The sequence below is a fragment of the Rhinatrema bivittatum genome, chromosome 4, assembly GCF_901001135.1.
Source record: "Rhinatrema bivittatum chromosome 4, aRhiBiv1.1, whole genome shotgun sequence".
Classification (NCBI taxonomy): domain Eukaryota; kingdom Metazoa; phylum Chordata; class Amphibia; order Gymnophiona; family Rhinatrematidae; genus Rhinatrema; species Rhinatrema bivittatum.
The window spans coordinates 447462672-447479061 of NC_042618.1; the positions used below are offsets into that span (position 1 = coordinate 447462672).

Genomic DNA, 16390 nt, shown 5'->3' on the forward strand with positions numbered 1-16390 from the left:
TTTACGCCTGATTTTATAACATGTGCGCGCAGCCGTGCGCATGCTATAAAATCGAGAGTCGGCATGTGCAAAGGGGTGCACAATTGTGCAACTTACGAGCGCCGAGGCCACCTCAAAGGGAACTTTCCTTCCGCTGCCCTCCAGCCCTACCTAAACCCCCCCTTACCTTTATCCTATAAGTTGCGCCTGCCTCTGGGCAGGCGTAGGTTGCGCTTACTGGCCAACGGCCGGCCCCCGAGCACAGCAGCAAATGGCCGCTGTGCCTGGAGGCTCCGGACCCAGACCAGACCGCCCCGCCCCTTTTTTCAAGCCCCGGGACATACGCACGTCCCGGGGCTTGCGCACGTAGCCGAGCCTAAGCAAAATAGGCTCGGTGCGCGCAGGAGGGGCTTAAAAGGGTTACACGCGTATATTACTCGCGTAACCCTTTTAAAATCCACCCCAAAATCTTTGCAAAATGCACACATCCAAATGTGACTAGTAAAATCAACCCAATGTGTATAATTCTTTTAACATAGTATTAACGGCAGAAAAAGACAAAATGGTCCATTTAGTCTGGCCAGAAAGTTTCCTGTGGTAGCAACTGCCGCTGCTTGCAGTTTATCCCCTTGTATCTGTTATGGATAGTAACTGCCTGTCCGTACAGTTTACCCCCCTCTAGCCTTACATATTAACAAGGCAGCATTTACTAGGTGAGGAGGCTTCTTGAAAATTCAGTCTGCTGCTTGATGTGCTTTGTTTTGAACTGAGCTTGACCTTAGAAGTAGTTCTTTTTCCCTTACGTCTGCATGTCAGTACCGCAGACTATAAAAGGTGGGGGCCCCTATTGGTTGTCCTCTGAATACAATTCCCTTTATCCCCCAACACCATCAAAGCGAAGAGCGATGTCAAAGCAGAGAGATTCAACAAAAGCATCGAGGCTTATCGGTTAAGGGTTAGTAATCCCATGCATTTTAAGGGTAGTAATCACCACCAAGCAAGTTAACCCTATGTACCCTTTTCTTCATTTTCATCCTTCAGCCTGTAGGGATCCACAGTGTTTATCCCATGCCCCTTTCAATTCTTTGACTGTTTTTATGTTCACTTCCTCTTCCAGAAGGGCATTCCAGGCATCCTTCACCATTTCTGTGAAGAAACTTGTCCTGTTGTTGGTTCTGAGTCATCCCCCTGGAGTTTCATTTCGTGACTCCCAGTTCTGTTTCCTTTCCAAAGGAAAAGGTTGAAATATGTGCATCATAAAAACCTTTTGGGTATGTGAAGGTCTATCATATCTACCCTGCACCTCCTCTCTTCCAGAATATGCAGATCATTCAGCCTCTCCTCATAAGTCTTCCAATACAGACCCCCTACCATTTTGGTTGCTCTTCTTTGGACCACCTCCATCCTGTCTATCCTTTTTGAGATAAGGGCTCCAGTACAGAATGCAGTACCTGAGCCCATTAAGGCCTGCAGGTCTGGGATTTTGTTGCCCAGACTACAAGCATTTGGGGTCATAGCTTTCTAACTTTTCTCCCTAGGATTGCTGCTCTTCTTAGCCATCTTTTCTATTTTGATCTGATTGATTTTGTTTTCTCCTACCAATTCCTGTATTGCTTGGAGGTGACTTGGCAATTTCTTTGGTCACCTCCTGCCACGCCACCTTCTAGTTTAAATGCCTGATATGTTCTGACTTTCTTACTTAGTATCATCTTTCCAGCCAAAGACAAATGTAGACCATCCTTACAGTATAACCTTTTACTACTCCATACACAGCCCCAGCCACCAATGTAACCTAAACCACTTGCTTTATACCATGTCACAAAAGAACCCCACAATGTTCCAAGAAGAACGAATGTCACACAGCAGAATATGATCATACATTCGGATTTTTCAAAAACCCTCAGCCTGCCGCCTTCTTGCTTAAACAAAAGATATCAGAACGAAGCTCTATTTCTTTTAAGCAAGAAGGAAGGCTGAGGTTTTTTGAAAAATACAAATGTATGAGGAAAGAACTGTAGAGGATGACAAGGCAAAAGCAGAAATACTAAACAAATACTTCAGTATTTGCGGAAGAAGGGATTGGAGATGGACCACTAATGGCTGAATTGCATATGGTAGTGGAGTAGATGCCCCACTATTTACAAAAAAAAACGTTTGTGCAGACTTCATGTGGACAGAAGTATGGGGTTGGATGGAATATGTACTAGAATTTTAAGGGAGCTCTTGAGTGAAGTAGTTTCCCCATATAAACCTATCGATCTTTTGCAATTGTGGAGTTCTAAGTTACGCTTATTTATGAGAGTTAATTTTTAGTTAGGTGCTATGAAGAACTCATGGAATTGGTGGAGATTAAGCATGGGTAGAAAGGTTGCGATTTCTCTTTTTTTGGCTTTTGTGGGGAATATAGAATTTCTTTCTGCTTTAGGAAGATCTGTGTTTCAAACGTGAGGAAATAGGTGGTCTCTCTTGCTTGGGGATTATGATTCATCCTGAACTGAATAATTTTTCTTTTCAGCTATTAAAAGATCAATGGGTTCTTGATGCTAATAATTTTTGCCTGTCTGCAAGCTCGTTGCTATTGCTCTTTGGTTTATAAGGATAATTTTCAGAATATTTATTTATTTAAAGGTTTTTCTATATTGTGTTTACAGAAATATTGTTTACAGAAACTGAAGAAGCATTTGTTTAAACATAGCATACCATATAGACATATTCTTAAGAACAGTTTCAAAGTTAATGGGCAAGGACCCCACTTAGGTAAATTGGCTTCTTTATGGAGTGCAGATCTGGGGATTCAATTGGAGGATGTAGATGTACAACCTCTTCTCAGCTAATATGAGAGAGATACAATTTAAATTAATACATCATACATATTTTACCGGGATGATGGGAACAAAAATAAAGCTATAGGATTCCGAACTATGTCCAATTAACTGTCATAAATTGAGCTCATATTGGAGGCAGATTTTTGCTTATTTGGAGAAAGTTTTGAATTATACTGTGATTGTATGGCATATCTCAATGTTTTTCCTTATGATCAGTTTGCCTCCTGGAGGGGAAAAAATGTCTCATATTTTGGCTAAAAAAGTCATATTTATTACACTGGAAAGTTGATGAACTACCCTTTTTCAGGCAATGGAAGCTGGAGGTGAAACAGTTTGCCTTATTGGAACTGTTGAAGTGTGAACTTTCCTCTAATAGACATCTATGTTTTCATCAAGAATATTTTCACTTGTGGATGAAAATTAAGTATGTTTAGTGTAGTTTTCTTTGCTTAATCTCCTCTATTGCTACATATTGGATTACTTCTATAGAATGAATGTTGGTATGAGTAATTCCTTCTCTCATCTCATCTCTTCTCTAGCTCTAGTTTTTTTGTTCACTGCAGCCCTATTCCCCTACCCTGTTCCATGTATTTTCTACCTTCAGTTTGATGTAAACGGATCTAATATCGGTATAGAAAAGCCTATAAATAAATGTGTGGGGTTTGATTTTTGAAAATGCTGGTTATTTCAATTGCTTTATCTAGTATTTGTCCCTATACTAAACTGCTTCACTGTATTCACTTGTTTTTCTGTCTTGATGACCAAATATGTTTAAAATAATTTAAGGGAGCTCAGACTCAGAAGCAGCATGGTTTTATTTGAATAGTGCCAAACAAATCTAATAATGTTCATAATTGTGTGACTAGAGAATTAGATTAAGGATATGCCCTGGATTTGACTGGCTTGGATTTCAGCAAAGAAAAGTGAGTAGTGGAGTACCTCAGGGTTTTCTGTTCAATATCTTTGTAAACTATATTGTAGAGGGGCTGGAAGAAAAATATACTTTTGTACATGACACTAAGATCTGTAATAGAGTGGACACTCCTGAGGGAGTAGACAAAATGAGATGTGATCTAAGCTTGAAAAGTTGCTTGACAGTTATAATTCAGTGCTTAAAAAAATGCAGACATGTATTTGGGTTATAGAAATTCAAGGAAGTAATACATAATGGTGGGCAGGGGTGTTACAATACTGATGTGCACCAGCCAGGAAAGAGACCTTGGGGTAATCATGTTTGCTGAATGCAAGATTGTGAAACAGTGCTAAGGTGGTTATCAGAGCTAGAGAGATGCAAGTGTACAGGAAGAGGCATAACCTGCAGAAAAAAAATGAGATGCTTTTTTTCAAGTTGGTTGTGAGCCCTCTAGTTCTGGAGGCCATATCACCAAAAGGTATGGTCAGGTTAAGGCATCCAGAGAGATTGCCAAAATGGCATGAAGTCTGCACCAAAATCATATAAAATGAGACTTGTGGCCCTGAATATCTGTACTCTATAGAAGAGACAGAAGAAATATATGTATTCAAATACCTCAAAGATATAAATTGCACGCAAGAAGCAAACCTTTCTTAGAGGAAAGAGTAGTCTAGAGCAAGAGGTCCTAGTATGGGCTCCAGGGGAGGAGGGGAGGTAAATGGTGCATGGAGTGGACTCAGTAGAGAAAAAAAAAAGTAATAGCATTCTCATGCTGCCTTTTTTTTTTTTTTAAAGAAGTATAGAAGATCCCTAGTGCAAACGAGTAAGGGGAAATCGAGATATTGGCTGTTGTCCGTGATGTTAACCAGGTCTAAAATTGGACAGAAGGGATGGACCTAATGGTCCATATCTATTGTCATATTGTAGGACTGACTGTTAGGAGCAAGAGTTGGGAGTTTGTAGTATCCTTCACTCCCTCGAGCAAAGGCAAGAATAAAGGTGAATAAAGGACATAAAAAGCAAAAGGAGGAAGCATGATACTGCATGCTGTGGAGTAGCTAGGAAGATTGGAGGCTGGGTATTATCCAGAAAGGCCTCGGGGGCTAGATATTGTGACCTATTAATTCTGTTTGGGGTATTGCAGGATCTTGATGGTGGGACAATTTTGGGAAAGAAGCTAGATGTTGGATTGGATATATGATCTTGTATGGTTGTCTTTCCAAGACAGTGGAGAGCCTTATCCTTGACCTCTAGCACCTGCTCACTGGAAGTCTTCCTGAGTCCCACAATTTTCGCCCACTTCTGGACTACCTCTATCCAATTAGTATAATATATATACACACAATTTATACTCAATGTGTCCATTTCCTTATTCTTACCTAATGCACCCCATTTATCTATTTGCAATCTATCTCATATCTGCATGTATCTATTACAAATGTACTCAGTGCTTTGTGACCAGGCCAACACGTTCGTGGGGAGCACTTTTTGGAGCAGACCATTGCTTCATTGACCTTATCAGGATAATCAAAGGAAAATGTAAACATTGAGGAATGCAAGACTTTTAAAGTTTATAAAGATCAGATGCTTTAGAATTGACAGGGATTCCAAAAAGACCTAGGTTTCTTACCACATTACCAGTTATAAAATTATACTGCCTGTCACCTTCTGGTCACCCTATCACTGGAAACCTTTTTTTTTTTTATTTTATTTTTTTTTATGGTTCACTTATGGCAACTAGTTAAGTTTGTCAGTTTGCGAGCTGTCCCTGTGAGCCCGCTCACTCGCCCAACACCATTGGACCATGCTTCATGGCAAAGATGCCGCCATCATCTTCTCTTTGGGCTTCCTTAGGTGCATGTGCACAGTACGCCCATAATTTTAATGACCCTGCAGCTGGAATCCCCTCAACCGGCAATGGCAGATGTCACATGAGTAGGTATTTAAAACATGTGAGTAGGTGTGCAACAGAACGCCTCAACAACGGGTCGCCTGCCATCCACAGTGGTGAGTTGCTACTCCAGTTCCTGCCTGCCTGCCTTGCCTCTCTAGCCTAGCCTGTCCTTGGACTGACTTTTGAATCTGACCATAGCCTGCACCCTGACCGTCTTTGCCTGCTACCTGCCTCTGACCTTTAGCCTGGGACCATCATTATCCTTGCCTGCCTCTGACCTTTGCCAGAACTGGGACTTCTCTTGCTACTACTCTCCACGAGACTCATGCTTGGGTCCTGCTGGCCCCTGGACCCCGAGGGCTCAACCTAAGGAGAAAGGGGCCGGTATATGTGAAGCCTTAGACCAGTCTCACACCAGCCTAGTCCTGCCAGGTGCTAGGGAGGACCTACTGGGCCTTAAATTTTAGGTTGTCAACCTTTCCTGCAACAACAAGGGTCCACGATCCTTACACAGCCACACTACTTTATATTTTGATAGCCATCTTTTGCTGATGGAAATTCTGACTTGAAGAAGAGCTTTAGATCTTAAAAGCTAAGCAAGAAATGTATAATCGCCTAATTTTTTGTTTTATGTAACTTTGATTTTTGTTTCTTTATGTACCCCACGTTGAGCTTACCTTCTGAAAAGGCGGTATAACACACTAATAGGATAATTTCATTTATTTATATATAAGTGGTCAAGCTTCTGAGACTGGTAGCTGGAATGTATCCTGGCCATGTGGAGCAGAATATCTTGTCAGACTGGGCCAATTATTTTCTGTCATCTATTTAAACTGTTTGCCAGATTACTATTTACTATTGTAAAAATAAAGACTCATTCTTATACATGTGAATTTGAATTCCAGAACTGGTCTTTTGAGTGATTTAGGTCTTTGAGCTTGCAAAACTTTAAATCCTGGTATCTCCAGGATTTAAATAATCAGAATGGAAAATGAAGTTTTGGTGGATTGTTTTTCATTGCCAACATTTTTTTTTAGTTTTAAATTGGCCTGACAAAGTAGCAAAGTTTAAGTACACCTGCTTGAATGTGCCAAATGTTGTTTTAATCGTTTACTATAAATATCACTTATTTGGGAAGACCAGCAATATATGATCTTGATGGCAATGTATAGTCTCTTCCTATACATGACTGCTCTTATGCTGGTCCAGTAAAAGGTGCCACAAAGATGATGATGGATTTGAGTTTGTCAAACCTCTTAGGCAAAATTTCAAATATTTATTCGCCCATGTGCCTTGGACATGGGGATTTAATAACTTGCTGTCTGATTTCCACTGGTCTAGGAAACAGTAACACTGTCTCCAATGAAAGGGCCAAGAGGAAAGATGGTTGACTGGGAAATGGAGTAGAGGAGAGAGGGCTGCAGAGGGTATGGAGCAGGGAGGAAAGTGTGGGGGGCTGTGGAAGTGAATGGGAGGAGCAAGGGGTGGGGCTTCAGGGGGTGTTGCAGGGAAGTGAGGAGAGTGAGGACTGCAAGGAGGGAGGGCAGAACAAGTACACAAGTGCATTTTTACCCTGACAAGCCATGGGCAAATTTTGTACCTAGCCGATCTCACTCAGGTACATCATGTTTGTATAATTTTTATATCAGTTCAGTAGCTGAATATTACAGGGACAATTTTATTGGAATGTATAAGGTAGTGGTTTGTCCAGCAACGTACCTTACAAACTGAATATGTTTTCTAAACAGACCACCAGCTATAGGTAGCTTCCCTTGACAACTGCTGTCTATTCTTAGGAGCAATTTTTTTTTTTTTTTTTTTTTGCTAGCAGCAGCAGAGCAGCAATGTAAAAAAAAAATAAATTTATATATATATATATATATATATATATATATATATATATATATATATATATCTCTCTCCTTCCCATTAAGGGTGCTTAGAAGGCTTTTTGATCTCATGACTGCTCTCTTGCTGGCACAAGATGGATGGTTTTTTTTTGGTGTTTTTTATAAAGGGTAAGGGTACACAGATAGCTTAGATCTTTCAGCCAAGGTGTATGAACACCTGGTTGAGCAACCACCCAGAATTTTGCCTATAGAATTTCTATTTAAGGAGGTGTGTGGTAAATCATAAAGCTCAAATCTCCATATTTTAGCTAGGAAGAAATTTTGGCAGCTGACTTAATTTGAGGTCTGTGAGGACATGCCTGGAAAATAACTAGCATTTTCTTCTTGTTATATTGCTCATACAAATGGATAGTGTGTTGGGCCATCTGTCACCCACTGTTAAAATCTGAAATGTGAACAGTGACTGGCTTCTTGAAATACAGGTTATGTATGATTTATTAATAACAGTACTAAGAACTTAGCATGCAGAAAACTACATATTTCTGAAATTTTAAATGTTTAAGAAGTTTCTAAACATTCCTTGCTGTAAAAAGTTTTTGCCCTTCTGCCACTTATTTGTTTCACCATGAAGTTTAGCACAGTTTGTGATTTGCTTATAGTATTTTCTGACATTTAATCTTAATTGTTTTTGGTTGTATTGTGGGGTATTTTGTATGAAAGGTATTATGTAGTAAATAGAAGTGCAAAGATGTCACAATAGCAGTAATTTATGGTAAACAGAACCACCTGAGGTTGAGACCTCCAGGCAGATTAAGTGAAACAAAACTCCCTAAATGAGACTACATACCTGATACCAATATAGATCTTTTGCAGTTAATATTTTCTAAAATATTTTATATTACAGATGATTGACATGGGGTTATGGAGTAATAACTCTTGAGTAGAAAAAAAAATCTCTGAAATCAAGCAAGTTCACCTGGTCATGGCTGGTGTTAAAAATACATAAATAAAAATCTAGAAATTTCAGGAAAAGGCTAAAGCTTTTCACTGCCTGTGCACACTGGGGCAGATTTTCAAAGGGTTACGCGCGTAACCCCGAAAACCTGCTCCTGCGTGCGCCAAGCCTATTTTGCATAGGCTCGGCGACGTGTGCAAGCCCCGGGACACGCATATGTCCCGGGCTTTTGAAAAAGGGGCGGGATGCCGATATCGGGGGGGGGGGGAGGCCGGGACCGAGGCTTCTGGCACGGCGGCCGTGCCAGGGGAATTGTGCACCGGCAGCCGGCCAGCGAACGCAAGTTACGCCTGCCAGAGGCAGGTGTAAATAGGACAACATAGGTAGGGAGAAGGGATTTAGGGTAGGGCTGGGGGGCGGGTTAGATAGGGGAAGGTGGGGGGGGGAGTGGAAGGAAAGTTCCCTCCGAGGCCGCTCCGATTTTGGCGGAGTGGCCTCGGAGGGAACGGGGAAAGCCATCGGGGATCCCCTTGCGCGCCGACCCTGGATTTTATAACATGCGCACGGCTGCGTGCGCATGTTATAAAATTGGGGGTAGACTTGTGCGTGCCGGGTTGCGCGCACAAATCTACGTGCTTGCATAATTCTGAATATCCAGCCCACTATTTCTTGCATTGCAGCAGCCACACATTTCCTCACAGTTCATTTTTATCTACCAAGACCATGAAGCATGTTTGTTCTTCTGAGGCCTGGCAGAACTTGAAGATATTTATTTTTTCTCTGGCTTTTCTGTCAAAACTGCCTAGTTTTCCCTTAGTTAGGTTTCTGCGGCATTTTTTTTTTCTTTTTCTCCTGAATCTGTTTTTGTCTGGCCATTCATTTAAAATTCTTTCCTTCAAATAATAAATGAATTTGGTTTTACCTCAACTTTTCCTCACAGTATCCAAGAAGTAGACCGGCAGCAATAAATCCAAAGTGCAAACTGAAGAGGTCTATATCAGACTATCACAAAGTTTGCTACAAATGTTTTTGGAGAAGGTCACGACTATTCTGGTTGTGACATCTGTGCTGTGATGTCGGTCATTAGTTCAGGCCTGGAAAGAGAGAGGGTTCAAGCCTGCCTTGCCAGGCAAGGAACCTCGCAAAGCTGCACCGGAACTGCAAACCTCCCCATATGCACCTTCCTGACTCTTCTCGATCGACTATCTGTTTATGAAGCAAATGTGTCTCCGCTAAGCCTCTTAATTTTAGACACCTACGCCCAGCAACAGGACGTCTCATCTCTATACAACCCTTGCCTAATACTGCCATAATTTTATGTTACTTGAAACCAAATGTACACATCACAACCAACACATATATTATCCCACAGATACCTGCGACTAGGGCTTGATTCTATTGCTTATTTTGACTGCCTCTCTGCTGGATCCTCTCTGATCCTTCCACCTCGCCTAGTCTCGCCCAGCCCCGAGCATTTCAATTTTCTCCTACCCGCGCACCTGATTTTTGCTTGCTTAGTCATAAACTCTGCGCTTATTATTTGCTTTTTAGCTCTGGTATCTGCTGTTTAGTTAGCTCTGTTATTAGCCTTTTTAGTTGTTGTCCCTCATCCTCTGCAGTTCTCTTGCACCTTCTCTGCCACCCCTACCTTCAGCTCCATTTTACTGAAATGTGTCGCCTGACTATTCCCATTTTACACCACCCCCTCCCTGCGTGAAACTCCCCCTGCACACCCAAATCCTTCCACCTATCGCAAATCCCTAGTGCCCATTTCGATCTCACCCCTCACACAATTTCTAGGCCTAGCCATGCTAGCCATCTCCTTATTCAATGCGCAATCCGTCCTTAAAAAAAAAAAAAAAAAAGGCCCCGTCCTCCTTGACCTGCTCACGGACTCCAATCCTGATATCTGTGCTATCACTGAATCCTGGCTAAAGGATTCAGACCATGTCTTCATTAACCAGCTCCCTCAACAGACCTATGACATCTTTTCCATCCCAAGACCCAAAAAAAGAGGTGAAGGACTACTCTTGGCTGCCAAAAAACACCTCAATCTCAAACTCCAACCCCCTCCCCCAGATTAGAAATTGAGCTATTCAAATCCAACACTCTGCAGGTCTGCCTTATTTATGCCCCCCTGACCTAGTCGAACATGACCCCTCATCGAATATATTGCAGACAATCTTAAACCTGACACCCCTGCAGTTACACTCTGAGATCTCAATCTCCATGTGGATGTCCACCCTGCCACACCTGCCTGCAAAATCCTTCTTGATGCCTGGCGTCCTGGCGCACACACATGGACGCATCAATTTTATAATGTGTGCGCATGTTATAAAATACCATGGCCACACACATGTACATGCAGGTTTTTATAATCCACATGCGCATGTGCAGGCCTATTTTCTAAGATTATGCGTAGCGACGCAATCAGGCCTCTTTGAGTGTCCCCCCCCACAGTCCACTCCAATTAAGCAGACTGGGAGGGAATTTCGCTACCCATACTCCCTCCCTCTTCCCCTCCCCTCTCCTCTCCTCTCCTCCCACCCCCTAAATCCTGTCTCCTACCTTTTCATTTTGTTTTGTTGCTTACTGCTCCATTGGAGGAGATTTACAAGGTTGCAATGCAGAGTACAGTATACATAGAGATCTTAATTTTGTTTTATTTTTTATGTTTCCTGGGAATTTATTATGACTATCAAGAAATAGAAAATCGGTGGAAAAATGACTCATTTTTCCGGGGAGATAAATAGATAATTTTGGTGGCCAGAAGGACGGTAAACACATATTAAGCAGATTCTCCTATCCACCCACTCAGCAGCAGCTCCCTCTCTACCCCATTCCCTGCTTAGCATGTCCCTCTTTCTTCCGGCCCCCCCCCCCCCCCAACAAGAATCTCTCTCGCCCCACTGCAGCAGCATTCAGCCTTACTGGTGGTGGCTGCAGGCTCTTTCGGTAGCATGCTTGCTGTGGCTCCTGCACTCTTCACTTTTGCGCGGGGCCAGGGAGCCTGCTAGGAAATGGTTCTGCTGGTCAGGGAGGGCCTGCTTTATATGTCGTATTGGTGGCACCAGACAGTAGGCATTTTGGCAGGTTGGGGAGGGGAAAGCAAGGCTTGACATGCCTCATCAGTGGGAATGGAGAAGCGAGTGTTATCACGGGGGGTTCCTACTTGAAATGCAAATGTAGCTCTGGAGCTGCTTTTTAATCAGCCTAAAATTAGGTGAAAATCAGTTTAAATGAATTTACATGTGGGGAAAACTCTGAATTTATGGGTAAAAATCAATTTAAACCGAAAAGGATGGGCCTTAAGCACACACTGACATCCCATTTTTGTCTTCTTATGGCCTTCCAGTAGGACAGTGCATTTGGACTGTCTTTTGAGGGTGGAGCCGAACTTCATGACTCCTAGGACCCTTTTGTTATAATTTTGGGCTGGCGTTTTTGTGATTCCCAAGAAAAATGTCCTAGGTGTACACCCACCCCCCCCCCCCCCCCCCCTTTCGAGGTGTCTCCTCTCCCAGCCAAAGCTTTAAAAAAAAAATTGAACTGAGCGGTTCTGCTGGGCCACTGCAGTGTGGAAATTGCCATGAATGGACAAATGCTTTTTCCTTTCCAGAAAGTACTGTGAAAATATGTGGGTGTACTGCTCATCACAGTCCTACAGGCTGACCTTTGGGGGGGGGGAGTTGCAAGGCCCAGGGCAAATCCACTTATCTGTGGCCCCACTTAAATTTTTATTTTTTTTAATAACAATTCCTCCAGTCTCTTCTGCCTCCTGGATACTCTCCCACAACAGCATTTTTTTTTTAACCAGCTGCTGGCTTTTTTTTTTTTCCTCAAATCTGAACTACAAGAAACTGGCAGGATCCATGAAGCTTACAGGGCTCTATGCAGTTCAAACTTCAGATTGAAGCTGAAAGAAGTGGGGGGCACAGTAAGTGCTGCTGTCCATCTCCTGTCTGCTGGAGTGGGGATCAGGCAATGGGGAAAGGGGAGGAGTATGCCCAGGGGCAGGAAACATAGAGAGGCCGCTGGTGTCTGAAAGTTGTTGAAATGTGCCAGCTTTGCCCAAAGTATGACTTTTCAGTCATGTAACCCACTTTTTTGTGAAGGAACTGCTTTCTTCAGTGAACATCTTTTATAGAAAAGCAACTTTACTTAACTGAAAACCAAAATTTGTCTGCTTTGGTTTGTTTTCTTTGCCCACACCACAGAGCAAATTTCACTGCAATCCATTTCTTATTCTATAAGCACTGAGTTGTAAACTTGGCCACTTGCACTGAAATGAAATAATTGTATCAAATGTTTATTCTTAGTGGAATTCTACACAACACAGAATTTCCCCTCTTGTGCGGATGAGTAATCATTGGCCCATCTGGGCCAAGAGATAGCAATGGTAGTGGTGTCTTCTGCACTGACTTGTGTGGGCTGGGAGGAAGAGGCAGCATTGGCATTGTTGTCCCGCATGAGCTGGGATGGAGCCCATGACAGCCGTGGTGCATACTTGCAGGAATGAGGCTAGTGAGCTGTCAAGGAGTCTGGCTTGCGATGGAAAGAGAGCAGTGTGGTTAAGCTTGGAGGATGGGGAAGGTATAATGAAGTGGGCCGGCTTGGGAAGGGAGGAGAGTGCAGAGGGGAGTCAGGGTGGGGGAGAGCTGAGGGGCTGGGCTTAGGGGAAGGGGTGCAGGCCAATGTGGGAAGTGGGCAAGGAAGGGTCACCTTGATTTACGTAGATTAATTCTGGAGAATTCTGATAAATATTAAATTCTACAAATTTGTCTTTTTACTGTGTTTCAAATTATCAAGTGATTTATAGTATGTTTTGACAAATGGAGTATGCAGAATTTTGATAACTATACATTTTTCGTTCATATTTCCAGGTATACTGTCCTGGAAATTCCTTAATTTGTATTTTATATTTGTAGATTATAGAATTTGAGACCTGGTTATTTACACTGTTATAATGTCCCCCCCGCCCCAGGTGTTTCATATATAAAGGCTTAGAGCAAATGGTTCAGGTTAATATGTATGCAAATTGCATATTTTAAAATACTAGGCAGTCTTAAAATACCTCTACTTTTGCTTTCTTTTTTTAGCCTTTCTCATAAGCATCTTATGTTTTATTTCTTGATTCATTTTGGAATACTATGCATAATTTTTGGATGTCTTAGGGGAGAGCCCTGAAAGGGGAAAATTAACTGAGGGAGGAAGAGAACCATGAATGGTTTAGAGATAAAAAGATTGAGAACCACCAGAATTTTTAGTGGTCTTATGTGTTCGAATGAATGAACCAAGAAAGAGAGGAAGTAGGCAAAACTGAAAAACAATATATAAGAAATGTATGCACAACACAGAACTAAAAGTTGAAGATAAGGGGTGTAACGCTAGTGCTAATCTGATGCTGCATGGTCTGATCAGTCATATTCCTAAATACATGAATAGTCTGTAGTATGCTTTTTCAGTATGCACTTGTAAAAATCTATTCAAAGCAAAACAAAAATTCTTGGCTTCAGTGATCTGAATTTCATGATATCTGCAGCCATGCACATGTAATGTCAGGACCCAAATTGTATGAAGGAGTTATAGAAAGTAATGAAATCATAAGTTCATGCTTATGAAAGGCCAAAACAGGTCACAGCGCAAGATGAAGTAGGTGTGGGAAGTCCATCCGGCATGAAGCAATCCAACCAGAATTTCAGGCAGTGCAGCCACTGTCACTGGAAGCGATCACATGGACTGACAAATGACTGACAGTCTGATTTAAAAAAAAAAAAAAAAAAAGCTGATTGGACTATCACAGTATCTGAAAACAAAAAAAATAGAACAAAGCATGATGCTTCATAGAAAAACCGAGAGGTCTTGTTTTCAGTTGAGACCAATAGAAGGAACAGATAAATGATGAATCTACTGCTGTTCCATCTGTAGCAAGTGTTGAGATGGCACCTTCAAAAACAATGTAGAAGAAATACATGCACAATGCAGAAGTGTTCAAAACAAAGTGTATCAGAAAGCTAGAAAACACTAATGTTACAGCTGATGCTGTTTGGTCTGATCATTTATCCAAGAAATGCTTTTAAAACCTTTAAACATAGTCAAAAGTCAGAAAAAAAGGTGCTGTTAACTTTTAGGTTTAAATATCAACTATTAATTGTCTAAATAAATAAATAAATAAATAAATAAAAATAAATTATGCTAGCACTGCAGTTTGAACACTTGTGATATTCGTACAAATATTTGATTTAACTTGTCATTTTATAGAAAAATAAAAAATCTCTTTAAAGAATAACATTCCCTGGTATTCCATTGTTTGTAAGCTTTATATCTGGCTTTGTTTATCTTTCATGCTTTGCAATTTTGGATTGAGGAATGCTCTATTTTTTTTTTCCAGGTTTATTGGAAGTTTATGATTGATGAGCAGAAAAAGAGCACAGCATGGAACAATATACAACAAACATCACTGGACACAGTCTTTGATACTTTTTTTTAAAGTTTATTCCCATAACATGTTCCTGGTTTAGTGATCATCTTCATTTCTAAAGGATTATTCTTTTTTTTTTTTTGGAAATATTTGAAAAAAGATTGTTCCTGGTTAGAAACACTTGGCTCCATATTAAAAGGATTGAATACATCATGGGCGAAATGGCTAACAATTCAGTAGCTTACATTGGCGTAAAGAACTCCATAAATGAAGTGAACCATAAAGGAGATTTTGGAATCACGCTTAAGGATCTTCGAGCTCTTATGGAACTGCGATCCACAGATGCAGTACATAAAATACAGGAGTGTTACGGAGATGTCTATGGCATTTGTTCAAGGTTAAAAACATCTCCACATGAAGGTAAGGTCATTGTTTGCCAGCATTTGCAACAAGTGTCAGTTTTGTCTGGAGTGAGAAAGTGGATTATGCAAAGGCTGTGCTTAACCATTTTCACTAATGTGTCTCACTACATATGTGAAAGAGGAATACAGCAAAGTATTACATATTATATTTTCAAATTGTACAAACTGAATCATTTGTATGGTGTTGACTGGTTAGTGAGGTTTTGTTCATTTTTTAAATCTACTATTGACATCCCATTCCACATCATCTATACTCTTTTTGGAGAACGGCTGTTTATAAATGTTAAATTAAATGAAATTAGTTTTGTTAAGCTGAGCTGCCCTAACCCACGGAATATAGTAGAAATGTACACATTTTAAGTAGAGGATTGGTGACCAATAATTTATTAAACAATTGGTTTAACTTATATTAATCATATTAAATTTCACATTTGTAGCCTTTTTAGCCTGAAGATATGTTTTACTTCTATAAAATGACATAAGTTAATATTTTGCACAGATGGAAAGAATCTTTCTAACGGTCTAAAGATTTGTTAGAATGGCACTTGTGTAATGGACAACAGATCATAATTTTCTCTGAAGTCAAGCAGGATGGCGGCCTTTACACATGGGTGATGTCATCCACCGGAGCCCAGTGCAGAACTTTGATTTCAAAGATTCTACCTCTTTCAGCATGCTCTACTGAGCATGTGCAGCTGTAGTCACCTCCCTGTTCCTCAGGCATGATTTTTAATGAAAGCTCAGGAGCTGCAGAAGCTGTTTTTTCTAGTAGGACCCTGTGAATTTTTATGTATCTTTTAGTAGTTTGTTTTGATGTGTTTTCCCCTTTTCAATGTTTTCTCTGCTGGCCTAATGCCCAGTATAGCCTGGCAGAGGTTTCTTTTTTCCCTAATAAATAATTCTGCACCCACAGCCTGTTCATGTTGTCCTATCCTTCAGTGTGTTTTGTTTTATTTGTGCCTTTTTCGATGCCTCATGGAACATGCAGTTTGTGTGTGGCCCTAGTAGTCCTCGAGCCTGGGATCTTGGCAGAGTACCCATCCATGCAGGAGTTCCACGTAGTTTTGTCTAACCTCTGAGCATCAGCAGAGGCTCAAACAGTGAATGAATCCAGGACCAGAATGTTCTTGT

The 16390-nt window shown here is 41.2% G+C and overlaps 1 protein-coding gene across 4 annotated transcripts in view; it reads left to right on the forward strand.

Moving 5' to 3' along the window:
• ATP2B1 (ATPase plasma membrane Ca2+ transporting 1) overlaps window positions 1-16390 on the forward strand; it is a 287298-nt gene that overhangs the window by 97814 nt on the left and 173094 nt on the right. For all 4 annotated transcript variants that reach the window (XM_029601638.1, XM_029601641.1, XM_029601639.1 and 1 more), the window contains exon 2: window positions 14808-15257. In XM_029601638.1, coding sequence (XP_029457498.1) covers window positions 15050-15257 — 208 coding nt within the window. In that variant the 5' untranslated portion in view covers window positions 14808-15049. The remainder of the gene's footprint in view (window positions 1-14807; window positions 15258-16390) is intronic.